Source organism: Ictidomys tridecemlineatus, chromosome 10 (assembly GCF_052094955.1).
Source record: "Ictidomys tridecemlineatus isolate mIctTri1 chromosome 10, mIctTri1.hap1, whole genome shotgun sequence".
In the NCBI taxonomy this organism is placed as follows: domain Eukaryota; kingdom Metazoa; phylum Chordata; class Mammalia; order Rodentia; family Sciuridae; genus Ictidomys; species Ictidomys tridecemlineatus.
The window spans coordinates 143,958,497-143,978,636 of NC_135486.1; the positions used below are offsets into that span (position 1 = coordinate 143,958,497).

General features: G+C 53.3%; 1 protein-coding gene across 5 annotated transcripts in view; it reads left to right on the top strand.

The window, feature by feature from the left end:
• The window catches only part of Clec16a (C-type lectin domain containing 16A), a 176,269-nt gene that overhangs the window by 32,566 nt on the left and 123,563 nt on the right, over positions 1–20,140 (top strand). For 4 of the 5 annotated variants that reach the window (XM_078024644.1, XM_013359513.4, XM_078024645.1 and 1 more), the window contains exon 10: positions 14,354–14,585. In XM_078024644.1, the coding sequence (XP_077880770.1) occupies positions 14,354–14,585 (232 nt within the window). The remainder of the gene's footprint in view (positions 1–14,353; positions 14,586–20,140) is intronic. The other variant, XM_005327182.5, reaches the window with a different exon arrangement.

Sequence of the window (20,140 nt, forward strand, 5' to 3'; positions counted from 1 at the left end):
GGCTCGTGGCAGGCTTCGTGTCTGTTGTCACGTCGCTGCAGCATGGGCTCAGTGCAAGTGCTGGGAGGAGCACAGATTGTTTCATAAAAAGCCCGTTTCTTGAGAACTCTCTCTACAGCCAGGTGCTCAGGCAAGAGACGTAGGTCAAAGGGCTGGGCCGGCCCAGGTCAGTACCTGTGTTGTCATACCTGGACGAATGGGCGGAACGTGATCCTGCACAGGAAAAGTCTTCGCTGCAGGGAGTGCAGTTGCAGGAGGCCCCTGCCCTTCTGGGTTTCCCGCTGTGCAGTGGTCTGGCCAGGCCACTTTACTGTTCAGGGAGCATTAGGGCCTGTGAAAATGTTCCCGGGAACTTTCCTTCCTTGGCGGCGGTGGTAGTGGTATAGCCAAATTGGGGCCTTTTTGTGGCCTGTCCCATTCTGGCTTGACTCATTCAACAAATGCTTATTAAGTCCTTTCTTTGGGCTGTCATGCTGTTTCTGGAGGATATACCAAAGCATAAATGGTTTCTGTCACATTGGAGCTTTACAATCCAGTAGGAGAGACAGATGTGGGTCAAACATGTAAATAAATGTACCCTCTCAAGTCTGTAAGTGCTCTGAGGGGAAGAGGGTTGCATGGCAAGTGCTGAGCAGAAAAGACTCCTGTAGAGGTCTGTCTCCGACATCCCATGGTGGTCAGGGCGCTGGAGGCCCTTCCCTGCAACTTCCTAAACCAGCTTCGCTAAACCTGGGCAAGCATCAGGAGGCTGAGTCGGCAGAATCGCTGGGTCATCCAGTCAGAGCGAGCAGTACCCACCAGCACCCGCCAGCCAGGTGACCTGGGCAAGTAGTTTCACTCCACTTAGACGACAGGGAGAGCCAGCCCCGGAGCTGTTGGTGAGGGTGAAGATGTGTTCCAGATCTGTCCAGTGCCCAGCAGGTTGCAGCGTGGCCCTCGCACATTCCCAAACCTGGTTTGGTCTTTACAGCGTTTAAAAGAAAAAAGTTTTGAATTGCTGATATTAAAATTTATGAAGTTTCTCATTGGAGTACAGATTTCTGGAGCCTCTTGAGCATTCGGAAGATCTGGTGTTCATTACGCATGTGTTTTTTGCAGGAAGCTTCACAGAGCTGCCCCCCCCCCCACCCATCTGATGAGACACGTGTTTGCCATTGAGTTTGCCTTGTCCCCACCCAGCCTGCTGCTAATTGACACTTCATTTACGTTGTAACAATTCAAGCCGCGTCTGGTCCCTCTGGACTTTGTTGTGGCATGTGATTTCCAGGCCCCAAAGCTGCCCAGGGTTCCTCACAGACATTGCAGTGTGGCTCCGACTTGGTGTCACGCTCACAGACCTCTGGGGTCTGCACGTCATAGATGGTGTTAAGTCATGGCAGGAACACTGAACATGAGGTCCCTCAACAACGTTCTGGGTGCAGAATGTGTGGTTGCTCAGGCCAGTGTTGTCCCAGGCTCCGGGACCGTTCACCTCGGGGTGCGGTGTGCTTTGCCGTGCTGCAGAGACTTGGTCCCACTGAATCATGCCCACTGCCCGCTCCCTCCCCCAGCCCTCCCCCACGCCTCGTTCTGCTCTCGGCTTCTGTGAGTTGGCAGTGTCAGGTGCCTCGTGTAAGTGGAGTCACAGAGTGTGTCCTGTGTCTGGCCTGTTTCACTTAGTGTGTCCTCAAGGTTCATCCAGGTGTCACCTGTGGCAGAAACTCCTTGTTGATTTTTTCTCCTTAAGGCTCGTATTGCATCGTCGGTGATACCTCTTCTCTTTACCCACTGTCAGTGGCCATGCAGGGTTTTCAATGGAGTTTTTTACTAAGATGATTGTGGATTTGCATGCAGTCTTCAGAAACTGCTCCTCAGCCGCCTCCAGGGGTGACATCTTGGGGAACTCGAGAAGGTAGCCCAAGCAGGATACCGATGTGACATTCTGGGTTTGCAATGGAGGCAGAGGACATGCGGGTTTCTGGTGACTGCTCAGCCCGGGACACCTGCTCAGGTGTGTCCTCCCGTCAGAGGGAGTGTGGGAGATCTGCCCTTCTGTTGGCCTCTTCTTGGAGTGGACGTCCCACCTCTGTTGTGACAGATACAGATCACTTTTGGGACACAACTGCTGGTTGGGATGGATGTCTAAACTGAAAATGAGACTTTCGAGTGTGGAAGGAATTGCCAGCCAAAGTGAAAGTGCAGGCTTTCCCCTTCCGGTTACTGCCTTTCCCCAGGGGTGAGTCGAAGCTGGTTGTATTCTGATGACTGCAGCTGAAATTCGGGAAGAGCCTGCGGAAGGCGAATCCCCCGTTGACTTGCTTGACAGAGGTCCTGTGCCACTCGCCTCCTTCCCTGTGAGCTCTCGAGAAGAGTCTCCTATCGTTTCCTGCCTGACTCGGATGTGGTTTGATCAAACTTGTTTTAAGTTTCTTGGTCTTTTTTAACCTACTTTCTCCTTCCCGTAATTGGCAGATAAGTTACTGGTATTGCTTCATTTTTACCAGCAGACCTCTCACAGAACCAAACCAAAATTGGAGAGAGAGAGAAGCAGGGAGAGCAGAGTTATTCAGAAGGACTGTAATTTAGGGTTAAATTCAAAACACATCAGCATGGTTAGATAGATGTCTGATTGAAATTCATCTGTGCATTAAAATCATATGGTTCCTGCTAGGGGATGCCTGGCTGAGCAGAGAGTGAACACGAATTCTGAAGCTGACATCTCAATCTTGTTGCAAAAAGAATATAAATTAAATTTTGGCACATACCTCTTTACCTCTAAGTGTGTTTTGTTTTGTTTTTGCACGTGTGTGTGTGTGTGTGTGTGTGTGTGTGTGTGGTGCTGGGGATTGAACCCATGGCCTTCGGCATGCAAGGCAAGCTGTGTACCAACTGGGTTATATCCCCAGCCCTCTGTAGGTGTTTTTTTAAAAAGGATTTTTTCCTATCCCGGGTTCCTGCAGACCAGCTTCCTTGGTTGTTGCATTCCTTTGGCTCATGCCTGCTGTGTCCTGGTGCTGACAGATTGGGGATACGGTGGGACACAGCCAGGGTACCACCCCTACCGCCCTGGCTTCCCACTCACTGTCTTGCGATGCTGTTGCCCGGGGCCCCTGTGGGCTTGCAAGAGTGCGCAGGAGGTGCTCCTTGTGGACGGGAATGAATGATGCAGGGCTTGGAGTGGTGGCAGAGTCACAGGGGTCTCATGACCTCTTGGTGATGCCTCTCAGAGCAGAAGTCACTCTGAGCCTGACCCTTGTGTGCCATCTTCTCCAAGGCCAGGTTTCGGGGACGGATGTCTGAGAGGGTTACTTCTGGTGCCGTACCACATGCCCTCATAAGAGGCAGCAAGCCCTCTGGTGCACTGGATCCTGCGTGCTTGTCGCCCTGGTGACGCCTCTGGGCCTCGGTCTCCTCCTGCTGCCACCTCTGCAGTGAGGACAGACGTGGCTTCCGTGGGCGAGGCCGACACGCTGTGCGTGGTGCTGTTCCAGGGCTGGTTGAGTCCGTTCAAGTAGGGGTGTCCTTGTGACAGTCGTCATGGTGTGTGAGGCTGCGCAGTGACCCTGCCACCCCTCCGCTTGGGCTCGCCTCAGGACTGGCGGGCTGGGCTGGTCTGATGAACACGGATGCCCACGCAGCGTGCCCCTCACGAGGCACCTCGTGGGCGGGAGGGAGAACTGTCCCCAGTGACCATGGTGACGAAGACCCCTGGTATTCAGTGTTGAGTGGCGGTGACCAAGACCCCAGGGAGTTCTCTGCCCATGACGTAGCCGCCAGCTTTCACCTTGGGAGAGTGCCGATGCTCACTGCTCACACGTGCCCCACGCTGCTGGACTGTGCGTGAGCGCTGAGGGTTCTGGGGCGAAATAGTCTTGCCTGTCCCCGAAGGAGGACGTCAGCTGTCTCTCTCTGGGTGTCGCCTCAGTTGGCCTGGGCTCCGAGAGTGAGAGTTCCCCTCAGGTGTTAAACAGTTCTCTGTGTGACAGCGCCTGGTGAGAGCTGCTTCACCCGGGAGTGGCGTGTGCAGACAGGGACTAAAGAGGAGTGGTCTGACTTCTTTGATTCAGAGCATTATTAATTGGCTAGGGTCCCTTGTCACTGCCCCAGGGCTCTTTCCAACCTGGGTTCATGTCCAGTGACAGCTGGGCCTCCCAGGCATGGAGTGCACCAAGCCGCAGTCCAGCTGGGATTGGAGGGCCCTCGTTTCAGTGGCCGTCACTGTACTCTTAACCCTCTAAGGATCAGTGCTGAGCTGAGACGTGCCGTTCTTCTCCTGCAAGAGCCAGGAGGCCTCTGGGAGAGGTTGTGAATGCTGAAGGGGGAAATGGACTCTGTAAATCCAGGACCCAGCGACCCAGTCACAGACGTGCCCCGGGAGAACGAGCTCTCCTGTGTATTCTGCCGTGCCCCGGTCCCTCAGTGGAGCTGCAGCTCCAGGGCACCGTTATGCCAGATGACTACTGAGTATGGCCGCTCTGCTTCACCTGTGAGGGGACGCGACAGCGTGATCTCAGAGGGCGGCGGCGTCTCTTCCGGAGCAGAAGGTGGGCTAGACTGCTGAGAGGAGCCCACAGTGTGCAGGCGCTGGGGAAGCAGCCTAGCCAGGGCTGCAGGTAACGGGCACTGAAGGCCACTGACAGAGGAGGGTCAGCATCTCCAGAGCCCGGAAAAGCAGAGTGGGCCAGTGGGCAGGGAGGGCCAAGCGGGGTGAGAGGCTCTGGCCCCAGACGAGAGCTGGAACGTGACCCTCTGCCTGGGAGGTGGCTCTGAGGCGTGAAGTGGACACACAGCGTCTGCTGAATGGAATCTGCCCAGTTTGCTCTGAGCCCTGAGACTTCGTCTAGCTTTTGGCTCAAACCAGGAAATCAAGGGTGGGGACGGACAAACGAGGCACCCACCACCTCTTGTGTTCATGTGCTGGGTGGGGCTTCGCTAGTTTCTGTTACCAGGTTGGCCTCTTAGGACATCTGTGGTCTTTAACTAGTCTTTGCATCACTCGAAAGGCGGGTCAGCAGTGGTCATCTCTGCAGCCAGGTCTTGGGTGTCTGCCATGTGCTGTTGCAGGCCCTGGAGGTACACCAGGAACAAAACAAAGACCCTGGCCTCATGGAAGGGACAGAAGAAGGTAAAACTGGTTGGAGGCATCATCACAGGGCTGGTGAGGAGCGCTAAGAGAGCAGTGGCGAGGCCAAGAAGGGACATGGGCAGTGCCAGGAGGCTTGGGTGGTACCGTTCTCAACAGGTGACCCCGATTGGCCCTTCAGAGTTGGGAAGGTGGCATGTGAGCATAGACTTGAAGGGAGGGATCCATGGAGGTATCTGGAAGAAGAGCATTTTGATAAAAAAAGGAACAGCCGTGCAAAGCCCTGAGACGGGAGGTGCCTCGTGTGTTGGAGCAGCGTGTCAAGGGGTGCCAGTTAAAGGATGAGGCCCGTGAAGTCACGGGAGCCTTGCAGGCCTTTGGAGGATTCAGGAGTTGATGTGGAGAGAGATGGACACTGTGTCTCGTGTCCTCAGTGATTGGCGTGGTTCCTGCAGTGAACATTCATTATCTTAAGATGACAAGTGTCGGTGGAGGAGTGGCGCACACATCTCTGAGCCGCAGAAACCCAGTCCTAGGCAGTGCCCAAGTCCTCAAACTAGGACACCTGGTTTTGCTCTGGGGCACGGGATGGGAGGCCTGGCAGGCTGCCCATGGTTGAGAGGGGGCTGCTCTGCTCACTTCTCGGAGCCACCTGCCCCTTTTGAGTACCCCAGCACATTTCACGGAAGCAGGGTGGTAGTGCTGGGAGTCGCCCTTTCATGCCCAAGAGCAGTGCAGCTTTTATCCCGAGAGCAGCAGGGTGGCCCTGGAGCGTCCTGAGGCCAGGTGAGTGGCAGGTCCCTGCTGGTCGAAGATGAGTCGCTGCTGACTGCTGGCTGGCAGCCTAAGTGAGCTCAGGACGGCTACAGCCTCCTGTGCAGAGAGCACATGGAAAGGCTCTTCTCACTCCGATCCTTCTGCTCTGGGTGGCGCTTTACTTTGGGCTGCGTCCTTTGCTGCAAGAGCCGCAGCAGCACTGTCTGCCGCACAGGCCGGCCGGCTCCCCCCACTCCCTGCCCTGGCCGTTCTCGGGCACTCGGGCATTGCAGGCTGGCGCTGCGCAGGCCACAGGGTTCGCGAGGAACCGCACCCAGCTGTGCTCGGGCCGTCTGGAAGAGGGGCAGATGGGCCTGAGCCCGCCCACCGAGCTGTGGCCTGGGTCTGGGGAGGGGATCTGAAGGAAGTCCTCCCTAAGGATGGCCTTGTGCCTGAGAGCTGAAGGACAGGGGCCAGCCCTGCCTTGATTTGAGCGTGAGAGTCCCTGGTGGGAGTGAGTCGAGTGTGTGCAGGGCCAGAAGAGAGGCCCTTCAGAAAGTGACCGAGTCGGGGGCGGGGCTTTTCACTGTGCCAAAGGCGGAAACCTTGTTTGCCTCCAACTTCTTCCACGCTCCTCATCCCTACTGTAGGGAGCGAGGAAGCCCAGGCTCCCAGGGTTGAGTCACCGCTCACGGGGCTGCAGGCATCTAGCCCCAATCCCACTGGTTTCTGTTCGTGCCTTTGTCCCTGTCTACAGTGATGTCGTGTCCACTTAAGCACGAGACGTTAGGGTGTGGCTCTCTGGTCTGTTTCCAGGCATAAAGCCGGGCCATTGTGACAAGAGAATAAAGTATAGTGAAGTACCCTTTCTCCTTAGAGAGATACCACGCGAGTTCTCGGCATGTCCTCCTTGAATGAGAGCGAGTTGCTCCTTGGTGTGACTGAAGAGCCTGCTGGGTGCCCGTGGGGTCTTGAGACGATTCCTCCCACAGGTGCTGGCTGGCTCTTGATGCCGTGCCAGAGGCAGTGCTAGGCTCGAGGGGCCTGGAGAAGACCAGCTGGCGTGAAGGCACGGGCACGAGGCGAGCCCCCTGCAGCCCCGACACGTCAGAGACGACTTCCCAAGAAGAAGTTCGCAGAAGTTGGTCTCAGAGTCCAAGTGCCGAGCGTGGGCCGTGGAGTCTGAGTTCTGAGAGTCTGTTCTGATTCCAGATAAGTGGCATTTCCCGGGTCTGTGTCCCTGCAGATGCGGTGCCCCTGATAATGGGCCCGCCTGCGGAGAAGCATGCCTCATGCCTCCTCCTTCCTGTCGGTGGACGTAGCCTGTGCCTTCTCACGTTCATTAAACAGGGCAGCGTTATCAGCTCACCTGCTCAGTGGTGCTGCAGCTGGGCACTCTGGACGCGTGTGTGGGCTTTGCTTCAGCAGCCCTGCGTCACTCTCGCTTTGGTGTGCAACATGTACGCTCACATATCCCCAGCATTTGTTCCATCTGATATTTGCCTGCTGATTCCCTCGTTCCAGAATGAGAATAGCCTCCCCCGCCGTAAATATTGGTTTGGACTCCTTCAACAGCCCCTTGCAAAGCCATGCACTGAGTGCCCTTGGTTAGGAGGGGTATAACCCTGGGTCACCATGACCCCTCTGACGCTTAGGCCCTGGGTATATGGAGTAAAAACGTGAAAGGAGGGCTGAGAGTACAGGTGGAGGCAGAGCACTTGCCTAGCACGCGTGACACCCACAGAATCTTGTTCTGCAGCGCTGCCTGCTCTCCAGTTCACATGGGATGGACCTGGCTTAGTCTTCTGACAGTCCTCTGGGAGGCTGGCTTGACAATGGATGACATTGCAGGTGCTGTGGAAGGAAGTGGAGTTTGAGCAGCTCAGCAGGATTCCTAAGTGCGTGTGCACTGGAGCCAGGCTTCCTAGATCCCATCCTGACTCTACTTGTCACCAGTGGGAGTGACATGGGACAAGTTCCTTGCCCTGAATAGCCCCCTTCCTGCAGGAATTCAGTGTTTGAGCATAAAGTAAAACAAGGTGTGAAAGTGTTCCGAGCATTACCAGGCACTGTTAAGTGCTCACGAGCATCCGGCGTGGTGATTATTATCCGGAGAGAGCTGTGGCTTCTTGGCATCTCTCAAGGGAGGGGCTGGTGTGATGGTGTGGAGATGGAGGGGCAGGTGATGGAGAGTAGCCGGGACTCAACCTAGCACCCATCTGAGTGGACGGGCCCTGAGCTGGCGAATCCTACCCGGACCTGGTGCTGTTTACCCTGCCAGTCCTAGCCCCTGAGGCTGGGGATTAGAAAGGTCATCCAGGAGCTCAGAAGTACCACAGAGAGGCCAAGTGTAGTCCACCAGCACACTAGAAGGCCAGAGGACAGGAAGTTGCTAGAAGCTGGAGAGTGAACTTTAAAACAAAGAATGTGGTTGCTTTTTTAAAAGGTAGCCAGTCCGCTGCCATTGTGTCCATCCCGTGATCTCTTTGCCAGGGGGCTAAGGTCAGTAAATATTTCTCAAGTGCCTGTCCCAGGTATTAAGCCAGTCTTTTAAAGAAATATTTATCTGGTACAGTATGATATTTCAACACGTGTATCGAAATACATGTATTGCGTTTCCATACAATGCATACTAATTAAGGCAGGGTAATTAGCACTTATGTCTTTTCAAGCATTCTTTCTATGTGCTGTCCTCTTTGGAAGCTTCTAGTATTTTGAAATGTAAATGGTTGGAGGCTGTAGTTGCCATCCTGTGGTATAGAAGAGCACAACTGGTTCCTCCTGTCTGACTGTGTTTTGGTGTATTCTCTTTCTCCCCTCTCCCCTCCCTCCCAGGCTCCAGTGACCATCGTTCCACTCTTCCAGCATCCACAGATAAATGAGAATGTCCAGGATGTGTCGGTCGGTGCCAAGACAGGCGTTTTTGCAGGCAGGATCTCGTTTTAGCTCATATTGACCTGTGATGGAGCCACTCTTGTCTCTGTTTTACAGATGAGGAAGCCGAGGCTCACAGGTCGAGGTCCCTTGGCTAGAAAGTGGGCCTGAGACTCAGAGCTGGGTCTGCCCGATGTTGGCCTGGCTCTGTCAGCATAGCCTACCTCTTTTCTTAAGGGAAAGCCTGTCTCCTGATGGTGTGATTGAAGAGCAGAGCCTTTTGAACAGAAGGATCCAAGTTGTTCCTTTGATGCTGGTGGACCAGGCCCTGGAGAGCCTGGTTGTGGGAACACCCCGCATGTCCACGCGGGGTCCCAGGACCATGCAGCCTCCCTCCCTTCCCTGCCCACTGCCTCCTCCTGACCCCAGCCAAGCTTCAGCCCAGGGCAGCCTTCCTGTGCCTCCCGTCCCTGCTTCCTCTGTCCCCACCATACCCCGAGTAGGCGCTCAGAAACCTGTTCAAAGGGCTGCGCCTGTGGGCCGCTGAGGCTGGGCCACCTGGACCCTCTTCTGAGCCATGCCTGTCTTGAACCCCTCTGCAGTCAGTGCATCTCAGCAGTGCCGCCACCAGACTCCCAGGAAGTGCACACAGCTGTGCATCTGCGGTGTCCAAGGACACCAGCTCCAGGTGGCCCAGGCCATAGCAGACCTAGAGCGGGAGCGCCTCTTCCAGGCACACCTGACAGACAGGTTCCACGCTGGCCCCTCCTGTTCTCTACCTCCTGAGGTGCTGGTGAACTCCTGTTGACATTCAAGACTCAGACCTGCTGTGGTCCCTCTGCAAGGTGCTCCTGCATACCCTGCGTGCCCAGCCGCAGCACACTCTGCGTGCCCAGCTGCAGCGCACACCAGCTCCTTGCAGAGCTTGCCGTTCCTGCGCGAGCCTCCCTCCCGGCAGCTGCGGGGCTGTGCTGCACTGTGTACGGCAGAGCTTACCTGCCCTGCAGCCGCCTGAGTCCTGCAGGAGGTGGGGTGGCTTCCTGCGCTTCCCCAGCCCCTGTGCTCAGCCATTGCTCAGCAACAGATGGGTGAGCCTCTGGTGCCCAGCAGACCAGGCTCCTCCGAGGTTCAGCTCGCTCCCAGCATGTGTTAGGGCATTGTTCCAATCTAGTCACAGTCCTCTAGCTGAGCCTTTTTTTTTTTTTTAGTTGAGGGCTAACATACACATAGTAAACCGCATAAAAGTCTAGTAAGCTGAGTGCACTGCTTGATGCTTTGTCATCCATTTGATCATACCTGTGTGTAAAATGTAGTGTATGGCTTGATGATCTTGTACACATGATTACACTGGTGTGTAATTTGCACTCCATACAGCTCCTCCTCAGTCCCTAATGCCCCTCCTCACCACGGTAATTACTGTTCTGACTTCTAAAGGTGCTTTTTAAAACTTTGGGGTTTTTAAGAATCGTGTTGATAAATATGACATTGAATTTGCCATCCTAACCATTTTTAAGTGCAGAGTTCAGTGGCATTGGACACGGTTTTTAAAGGTGTGTTTGCTTTTCAGTGGCACTGGTAGTCCTTTCTCAGGGCAGAACAACTGCGTGACATTGAAGCAGGTAGGGTGGAAAGTGAAAGTCCCCCACCTTCGTGTCTTCCTCAGAGGGAGCCGCTGTCTTCAGTCTGTGTGTCCTTCCAGACCTTTCTCTGTGCATTTTCTTTTTTTTAAATATAAATATTTTTTTTTTAAAGAGAGAGTGAGAGAGAGGGGGACAGAGAGAGAGAGAGAGAGAGAGAGAGAGAGAGAGAGAGAGAATTTTAACATTTATTTATTTTTTCTTAGTTCTCGGCGGACACAACATCTTTGTTGCTATGTGGTGCTGAGGATCGAACCTGGGCCGCACGCATGCTAGGCGAGCGCGCTACCGCTTGAGCCACATCCCCAGCCCCCTCTCTGTGCATTTTCATGCAAAGGTCTACCAACCATGGAGCACGCGACGCACATCGGTGTCCGTGTTTCACCAACCATGGAACAGTTTCTCTCTTTCGGCAGGGCTGGGGATGGAGCCAGGGCCTCCACGTGCGAGGCAGGCGCTCTGCCACTGAGCTCCTTCCTGACCCCACGGGAGGGGTTTTTCCGTAAAGGGCATTGCTGGCTGTGCGACGGACGCCAACTTGCTGCCTCACGTGCAGCCTGTCCCACTCTCGGCTGCGCACACAGCCGGGCCTCGTCGGGAGCACTCGTGGGCTTCTCTCTCACCAGTGGTGTTTTTTGCCTCACCTCCTCCACCCTGGCTCCCAGGCCTTGCTTGTCCCTCCTGACCCTTGTCCCTGCCGCTGTAGAGCGTGCTCCCTGATCCCCATCCATCCCGCATTCCTTGAGAGGCCTTGGGCACTGCCTGAGGAGTGACCTTTCCCAGAGTGTTTGTCTTTAAAAAGCCAGGCCCAAAGCCTGGGCTGCAGGAGTGTGAGGCTGGGGAGGGCAGCCGCAACCAGTAGGCAGGTGCAGGCCCCACAGGGAGCAGTCAGGCCCTGGGGCCACCATCGAAATTCCATACGTGACTCTTAGCTGGCCCCAACTCCAGAAGCTGCCCTCTGAGCTCAGGGCCCCTGTGTTTCCTGTGAGCAGGAACGGTCACAGGTCTCTGCCTCCATTCCCAGCCAAGTGGCACTAGCTTCTCTACAGTGACTGTATGTTTATTAAGGGGGAAATGCCAGCTTCTTAAATACAGAAGAATGAAAAGGAAACAAAACTAGCACAAAACCCAATGTCCAGCTAACCACTGTCAAATTAAAAAAGAAAAGACACTGTGTGTACATGATCAGAAATTTCACACCAAATGAAAAAACACAGTGCTTGTGTGGTGTGTGCACCCAGTGCTGACTTCTCTCTCCCCAGAGGTGAAATGTCACGTTCTGACGCCTCTTTCTAGGAACAGCTGTGCGTACGTCACTGTGTGTAGTCTTTGAAAAGCTCTCCTGAAGGGACCTCACCGCATGCCTGTTCTTGCCTGTTCACCCTGGCTCCGTTTCCGCATCAGTCCACTCAGGAACAGAAACCCTCCGACTTCTTAACATCCACGTGGATCTCTTATCTATGGATGGACGGACCATAATTTCCTTACCACGCCCCAGTCGATGGACCTTTAGATTATTTCCAGCTATTTACAGGGTGGTTTCATTTTTAAAGATCTGAAATTTCCCCCAGAAAGCCTATCTTCCCCTCCGCCCAAACACCTGATCATCAAGAAAAACAAATCCTTTTGGAAAGTTCTGAAATTCATTTTTACAGTCTATTTTTTTTCTTCTTGATAAAGGCAGAGAAAAGAAGGTGGTAACTGTCACTTGGGATTATCACTGTTTCACCACTCTCTGGGGGATTTTCCTTTTTTTTTTTTTTTTCAGTGCTGGGGATTGAAAACAGGGCCTCATATATGCAAGGCAAATGCTCTACCACTGAGCCACATCCCAACCCTGAAGACTTTATGTCCACGTTTTCATTTAGTTCTAGAAGGTCAGAATGATTCGCTACATATTTCAGACACAGATGGTGACTGGGCAGCTGGTCTGGGGTTGGGCCACTCTGATGGCCCCAAGCCCTGCTTCACTTCCCTCTGTTCCTCCAGTTGTTCTGTACAGTCCTGTCTACACAGGGCTCGGGAAGGGCTTCTTCATCCATCCGTGTGAATTTCTGTTCCTCTCACTGGGGGCAGGGGGTTGCTGTGCACTTGGCCTTGGTTTTCTGTGTCTACAAGCTCTGACCATTGCATGGCCTGCTCTGAAATTCTCAGGGAGTAGGTGGTGATGGGAGGAATCTAGTCTTAGTCCTGGGGCCTCACCGGTGGGTCAGGAGAGGGTGAGGGGCACCCAGGGCTGCATTCGGTCCCACAGCGTCCTCAGAGGGCTCTGGGTGCTGTCTGTCAAGGAGTGCACGCTCTGAATGCTGTCATCTCTGGCCTCTTGGTTGTTGGCATCTGTAATATGCTATCTGGGTTTCCTGGACAGAAGAACCATGTCTCAATTTATTTGTCATTTTTGTGGTTGACTAATCCAAAGTGGGTAAATAAAAATGAATGTTTGGATTTGGATGCTAATTTAGCTCTCAGTTGGGTTTTGTTTTGAGTGTTATTGAAATTAATCTGTGTGCCTTGAGCACAGACCACTCATTGACAAGGTATAGTGCCCCTGGAATACAAACGGTTTCTCTTTGGGGTACGTTCGTAAGATGGATAATCCACATCAAGATAATGAAAAAGTGTATTCCAAATTTTTTTTTTCCTTAATGACAAAATGATGTCTGAACCTTACCCAGAGTTTAGAAAGGGAAAAACATTTCAATCAAAATCCTGCTCTAAAAATCAATTTCCTTTCATCTTAACTCCTTTCTAGACATGGTTAATTTGCATGTATATGTTTTTCCTTTTTTTTTTTTTTTTAAGGTCTTGCTATGTCATCCATGGCTGGCCTTAAACTCTTGGGCCTGAGCCATCCTCCTGCCTCAGTCTCTGAGCCTGGGACTACAGGTGCCACGGTGCCCATCTATATGCGTATATTTTTAAAAGAATACTAAGCTGAGACCTGGGTTTGAGTTTCCGACGACACGGTGCTATTTTAGGCAAGGCTTGGGCTTTGGAGTCGAGCGGCCTGGGATCAGAATCAGGCTCTGCAGTTGAGTGGCAGCTGTCATTGGGCAGGTTGCTGAGCCTCTCAGGCCTCTATTTTCTCAGCTTTGAAATGGACTGTGTCGTGGTGGTTAGGGAGATCGCGATACAGGAGAATGGGGTGTGGATTATAGGTGACAGGGGCCTCCCTCATTTTCTGTGAGGGCCCTGTGTCCTCTGGGAAGAGAGGACACCTTTGTGTCACTGATGCTAGGGAGCGCCCTCCTGTGGAGAGCCGGCACATGGCTGCCTCCAGGGAGCCTCGCCTTGTCTTTTGTTGTCTATTTTCACAACAGTGAGGCAGGTTGATGTACCTTTCCTGTAGTGAGAGACAGTTTCTTTTAAAAGGAACTTACTGGGCTGGGTTTGGGGCTCAGTGGTAGAGCGCTTGCCTAGCCTGAGTGACACACTAGGTTCAATCCTCAGCACCACGTAAAAAATAATAGATAAATAAATAAGTAAAATAAGGATGTTGTGTCCATCTACAACACACACACACACACACATTTGTATAAAACAAAGATTTACTTAGACGTGGCAGTGTCATTGTGCTGTATGTAGCAAAGACGCAGGTTGTGCAGATGGTATGTGTTTAGATTTCAGCTCAGCTGCCGCCAGGCTCTGTAACCTTGGGTAGATCACTTAGTGTCTCTGACCTTTGTCTTCCTTATCTCTAAAATGAGGACAACTGCACTCTCTTAAGGGGTGTCATTCAGTTTAAATGAGGCAACACAATCAGAGCCGTAGAGCAGCTTGTGTACGGCAGACACGTGGAAGTGTGAGCTGGTCTGGCGAAACACAGCATTTCTGATGGGGATAGTGAGCAGTAAATGGCAACTGGTGCTATTTTTGATTTTTTGATGATGGTAACAATATTAGTCATAATACTAGACGAGGAAGTAGCATTTGTTGTTAAGGAGGCAGAAACTGTGGAGCAGATTGCAAACATCCATCCAGATCCCAGTGTTCCAATTAATGGGTTCCTTTCTTGGACTCCTAGGCCAAGCCCAGCATTCGGTGCTTCATTAAACCCACTGAGTCCCTGGAGCGGTCCCTTGAGATGAACAAGCACAAGGGCAAGAGGCGGGTGCAAAAGAGACCCAACTACAAAAACGTTGGGGAGGAGGAAGACGAGGAGAAGGGGGCCGCCGAGGATGCCCAGGAAGACGCCGAGAAGGCTAAAGGTACAGAGGGTGGTTCCAAAGGCGCGAAGACGAGTGGGGAGAACGAAGGTGAGTCCCCAGCCGCACCACTCTGCGCCACCCGCCCCGGCTGCCGCTGGCTGGGTCCTCTCTGCTACTCTGCTCCCTAGTGTATGTCCATGGACACCTCTGTTCCTCTCTGATGCCCACCAGTGCACCTCGTTCTGGACAGTCCAGCTGTTTGGAGCCAGCTGTGGGCTGTGTCACAGCAGATCCAGCGCAAGTCCACCTCATGGAGTGGGAAACCTGGAGCAAGGTCTCCCATCTGTAAAAAGAGGGTCACAAATAGTGTCTGCTTTGCAGTGTGACTCTGAGAATCAAAAGAACTCACGCAGCCATACAGGCTGTATCCCAGCAGCTCAGGAGAGTGAGGCAGGAGGATCTCAAGTTCAAGACCAGCCTGAGCAGTTTAGTGAGACGTAGCTCAGTGTGGAGTGTCTGCTTTAGCTTGGGCAGGGCTCCAGGCTCAACTCCCAGCACCACACAAAGAAAAAAAAAAAAAAGTAGCACATCTGATCTGTTCAGAACCGTTCTCTGTCCCTGATGCTGAAAGAGGGTTCACTGCTGCTAATGACCCATCATTATTGTCATCTCCATCGTCATTGCTACTGTTCTTCTCCCAGATAATTTGGAATAATGGTTTGTGCCTAGTACACAGTGGAAGAAAGAGAGGGGTCTAATGAGATGATATACTTTTAATAGATTATAATTTTTTTGGAGTCCCATAGTCAAATTCAGTCCACAAAATCTCCCCCTGAGCTTTTAGCAGCCCCATCTGTCTGGAGCGAGGTGCGCTGCTTGGTGGGTATGCGCTTGGCCCGAGCACGCGTCCCCCTTGCCTGGCGGGTGGTTGGGTTGCTTTCTTTTCTCACTCTTGTTTAAATGCTGAACCCTTTGAACTGGAGAGCATCTCCTCTGGGGTCAAGTACACAGAGTGGGCCAGTTACTTGTGTCATGGACCAGGCTCACAGCCACACAGATGGGGCCTCTGGCTGTGGCCCAGGCCCTGGGGGAGGGGTGATGGGACTCTGTACTTGGTGGCCGTGGGGAGAGCTCTGTTTGCTGGAGGGAAGAACGCAGCCTCCCGGGAGAAAGGCAGCCCCCTCTTGGCCGCCTGGCTGTGGTCTGCTGGGGTGGGGGCACATTCCTGCCACCGACACCAACGCCAGCTCCCCCAGCCTCCAGTCCAGGGTGGCCGAAGCTGTGCCACAGCCCCTTGCTGAAGCAGTGCTGGGAGCGCAGGGTCTTTGGCGGTCGCCTGTGATCCTGCAACTAGAACACACGGCGCTGGCCCCACCCCGACGGCCCCACTGTGATTCTCTTAGCAGTTGTCAGTGAATGCAATGATTGCAGGTCACCCTGGTGCCACCCAGATCCCTTTCTGAGACTGGGACCTCTGGCCGGCTTTGGTTTCTGATTAAAGTGTGTAGTATGGGGAACCTTTGCCAACAAATGTCACTTTGGAGGGGAGGTTGAGGGGCAGACACAAAGCAAGCCATCTGTATTTGCTTATTTGGGTCATCTTGTGATTTTTTTTTTTTTTTAACTTGGAAGAAAGTTGTCTGTTTCACCTCTTGGTTTAGCCATCACCGGATAGCCACACTGGGGGGAAACGGACACTTCACCTCGGTTTGTACACTGTGTTCTTTTCCATTTTGTCTTGGAAAGATGCTCCTGCCTTTGTTCCAGTACTTTTAAGGGATGCTGTCTCGCCAGCCCTTGGCTCTGACTAACAGGGCTATGGACAGGGCAGGCTTGGCCCCCAAAGCATAATCAGTTACTCAGCGGGGTGGCCCAGTCCCTGCAAACGGGGATGGCAAGCCAGCTCAGCACGCTGGGACTGCCGGGATGGGAGGGCACAGAGGAGAGTTTCACCAGCCCCCAAAACAGGCTTCCAGGAGGCTACTTGGCTACATTGTGCCAGATGAGCCAGAAATTTCCCCACAGGCTTCGAATGGTCAGATGATGCTGACTCCAGAGCTCAGCTGGGTGACGACACCCTTGGTGACGCCCCCATCAGTTTTGCTGCCTTCCTAATTTCTTGAACATATGAATCATTCCAGAATGCGGTGGTCCTGCCATCTCCCCCTGGACTCACGTGCATTAACACGCGTTCACGGCTTCGTCCTCCTAGGCAGCAGCACTTCCACTCTGGAGCTTTCCGAGTCCCGTGTGTGTCTCTCAGTTCCGCTGTGTTTGAAGGTGCAGGTGGTCAGTGTCTCTCCTTAGACTGGAGTTTGGACAACCCCCACAGCTGTTAATTGCTGTGACTTGGAAGGCGGTCAGGCCCACGGGTGCCGCTCATTCATGTGGCAAACCAGAGGACAGGGTAGCCAGGCCTGGGACAGGTGTCTATCCTACTGTGGCTCCTCTGATAAATTGTGTTCCTCAGAAGCCAGGGGCATGGGTGTAGGGCCAGAAGAAACAGCAGAGTCTCCCCCAGAAGGCCCACTACATTCTGGGCACTCCCTGCCCCTCTGATGTCCGTCTCCTCTCTCCTTCCTGTGTTGAGGTGGGTATGTGGCTTATTTTCTTCTCCATGTTATTTCTTCTCTAGCAAGCTTCTTTCATTGTCCCTGGATCTCTAACAGATGGTTGACAATCTGGTTGTGACAGACGGACTCAGGAGTCTCTTAAAGAGATACTGGCACTAACCGCCCATCTCTGCCACCCCCATTCTAGTAGTGAAATCTTTACTTAAAAAGACAGCGTAAGGAGCTGGGGATGTAGCTCAAGCGGTAGCGCGCTCGCCTGGCAAGCGTGTGGCCCAGGTTCGATCCTCAGCACCACATACAAAGATGTTGTGTCCACCAAGAACTAAAAAATAAATACTAAAAAAATTTTCTCTCTCTCTCCCCCTCTCCCTCCCTCCCTCCCTCCCTCCCACTCTCTCTTAAAAAAAAAAAAAAAAGACAGCGTAAAACAGGCATGTGTTACGAGGTTCAGTTTTGCCATGACCTGATTTGAATGTGGCATTAATGTGTTTTTTAAATGGTAGCACCCAGAATTCACACCTCCTCCACGTTTGCGCCCAGACGCGGATGCTGTGTGAGGTGAATGTGCACCCTGGCCCGTCCACTCCATCCCCAGTTTGCAAAGAGATGTGCTCTACCTCAGGCCCCAAGTAACAAGGGACTCATTGTGAAAGCAAGAAATCACAGGGCCCCTAAATTTGCAGAAATCGAGTATTAAAAGAAGAAAAGAGATGTCCTGGTCCCTGTAGCTAACAGAGTGTTCACGCTGTCCAGGAAGCCCAGCATCCCAGGGTGCTGGCTCATTTCTTAGTCACCCTTCAGTCTGAAAGGACAGTTCTCTCGTTTGGGATTTACTCAGAGTAGTAACCTCAGAGGACATCTGAGACAAGAGGTTGGATCCTGTGAACTTCTTGTTCCACCAGCAGGGCTTGGCTTTGGCTCTTTTGCCATGGACCAGGCGGAAGTCCATTGCGCGGGCTTCTCTTCTCCTGGAACTCCAGAAAGGGCATGGAGAGAAGCAGCTGGAATGACTGGACCTGCCAGGCCCATTGGAACTCAGGGTCCCTGCAAATTTGGACCCCCAGCTTTGCATCTTTCTTTTTTCTTCAAGTCTCCACTAGAGTTAAATGGAACCTTACCTCATTGCCGGCTCACCTGGTGAAGACTGGTGGCATTCTGATTGAGCGAGCCAGGGACTGTCGGGAAGCTGGGGTCTGAATCCCAGCCCTGCCCCTGTGCAGCTCGGTGACTCTGGGCTAGGCATTGCCTTCTCTGTGCTTCTCCACCTGTGGAGGGGGCTATCTCATGCCCAGGCTTCAGGCTGTCATAGAGCATTCACCCCACAGGTTTTAGCTTAAGGTTCAAGGACACTGTGTTGGAACCCTGGCCAAGATGCAGGACAGGGTGAAGAACTGAAGGGGCATTTGGGACTGGTTGGGTGGGTTCTGTGCCTAGATCCCCAGGCAGTTGCCATGGGGATCTGTCACTAGTAAATGAAGCATGTGGGTATGAGTGTGTGACAGAGTGGGAAGATGGGGGGAGAAGTGGGCCCGGCATGATATGGAGCCGTGGGTGTCAGCTCCTGCAGTGGATTTAACTGGAGTGAGGCGGAAGATGGAAGGTGAACTAGGATCACTCGTAAGAACAGCTTCCCAGAGACCGTTCTCAGTCCAGTCCCCTGCTCAGTCGGAGACTCTAAGAAGCAAAGGAAGGGTCTCCCGTACTCTCAGCGCAAGCAAACACACTTACTGTCAGGGACCATTTGTTTCCTGAAACTGCTCCAGAGCCAGCCAACAGCACGCAGTCCTCCTCTTAATTCTGGGGTAACTAGCACTTCATCCTCCCTCCCCAGCCTTCTTCGGAAGGCCCCTTCCGCTCTCCCTTCCCTCTTCCATTGTCATCTCGCTGCGATTCCTGGTGTATAGTATCCAGAGGCCGACTGAGAAATCCTTGAATTTGTAAATTCAAAGGCCACTGGGAGGTCATGGCTGCCACGTCCCTGACAAGCACTTCATCTACCAAATGCTAGTCAGGTTAGAACATGTCCCCCTGGGAGAGTTGCCGGGTTGTGCTGTGATGGGGGAGGCCGAGGAGGGCACCAGAGCCGTCACATCACGAGGCAGAAGTCATTGTCCGTGGGTGCCAAGGCCCCTGGGCCTCTTCTGGCCTGCACGGCCCTGCCCGGACGGCCGGTTGAGAGGTGGGGCTTTGCTGCCTTTTAAGACACACGTCCAACGTCAGGTTGGCCGTCTTAGCCATTTTAAGTGTGCAGTGGTGCCCGAGGGTTATGAATCTGTCACCACCGTCTCTCTCCGGAACTCTCTTCTTGCACAACTGAACCTCTGTACCCAACGGATGCCCCATCCTCTGCCCCCGCCTGTGGCAGCCACCGCTCTACTTTCCATCTCCTAGACTTTCCACTCGGGACCTCACCTAGGTGGACTCCTACGGTGCTTGTCTGTTGCTGTTCTGGTTTCGTGTTTTGTTTTTGAAATGGAAATATTTGTGCTGATCTTAGTGATTAAAGAAGTAATACACAGGTATTGTTCCTACAAACACTCACACGGCACCGAGGGATGCAGAGCAGAAGGTCGACGGCCTGACTCTAGTGCTCTCGGCGCACACCCCTCCACCTGCTTGTTCGAGGAACAAGTGACGTCCATCCTGTCCCTTTTCTCCTAAAGTGTCAGCGTGCGTTGGCTGGGTACGGTGTCGCCGTTCTGCACCACAGTCACGGCTCCCTCGTCCTCCCTTCTCTCCGTGTTCTAGTGGTGTGTGTGGGAGTCCAGGTTGGTGGTGCCTGCCCTTGTCGAGTCTCTAGCCTCTTACCTCCAGCCCGGCCCGGCCCTGGCGTCTCTCTCTGTGGAGTTGTTTCCCTTTGTGCTGGGGATAGAGCACAGGGCCCTGCATACGCGTCATGTGCTAAGGTGACCTGTGCCCCAGCCCCAGTGCCGACTTTTTTGAAAACTGCAGACCCCCTCTGCTCCTTTGTGCCGTGAGGCCTGACGTTTCCTGTGATTAGACTGTGGTCCTGCAGGCTTGGCTGGAGCGATGCCCGTGTCCTTTCAGGGTGTCACATCAGGAGGCACCTGGTATCCTTCTGTCTTTTCT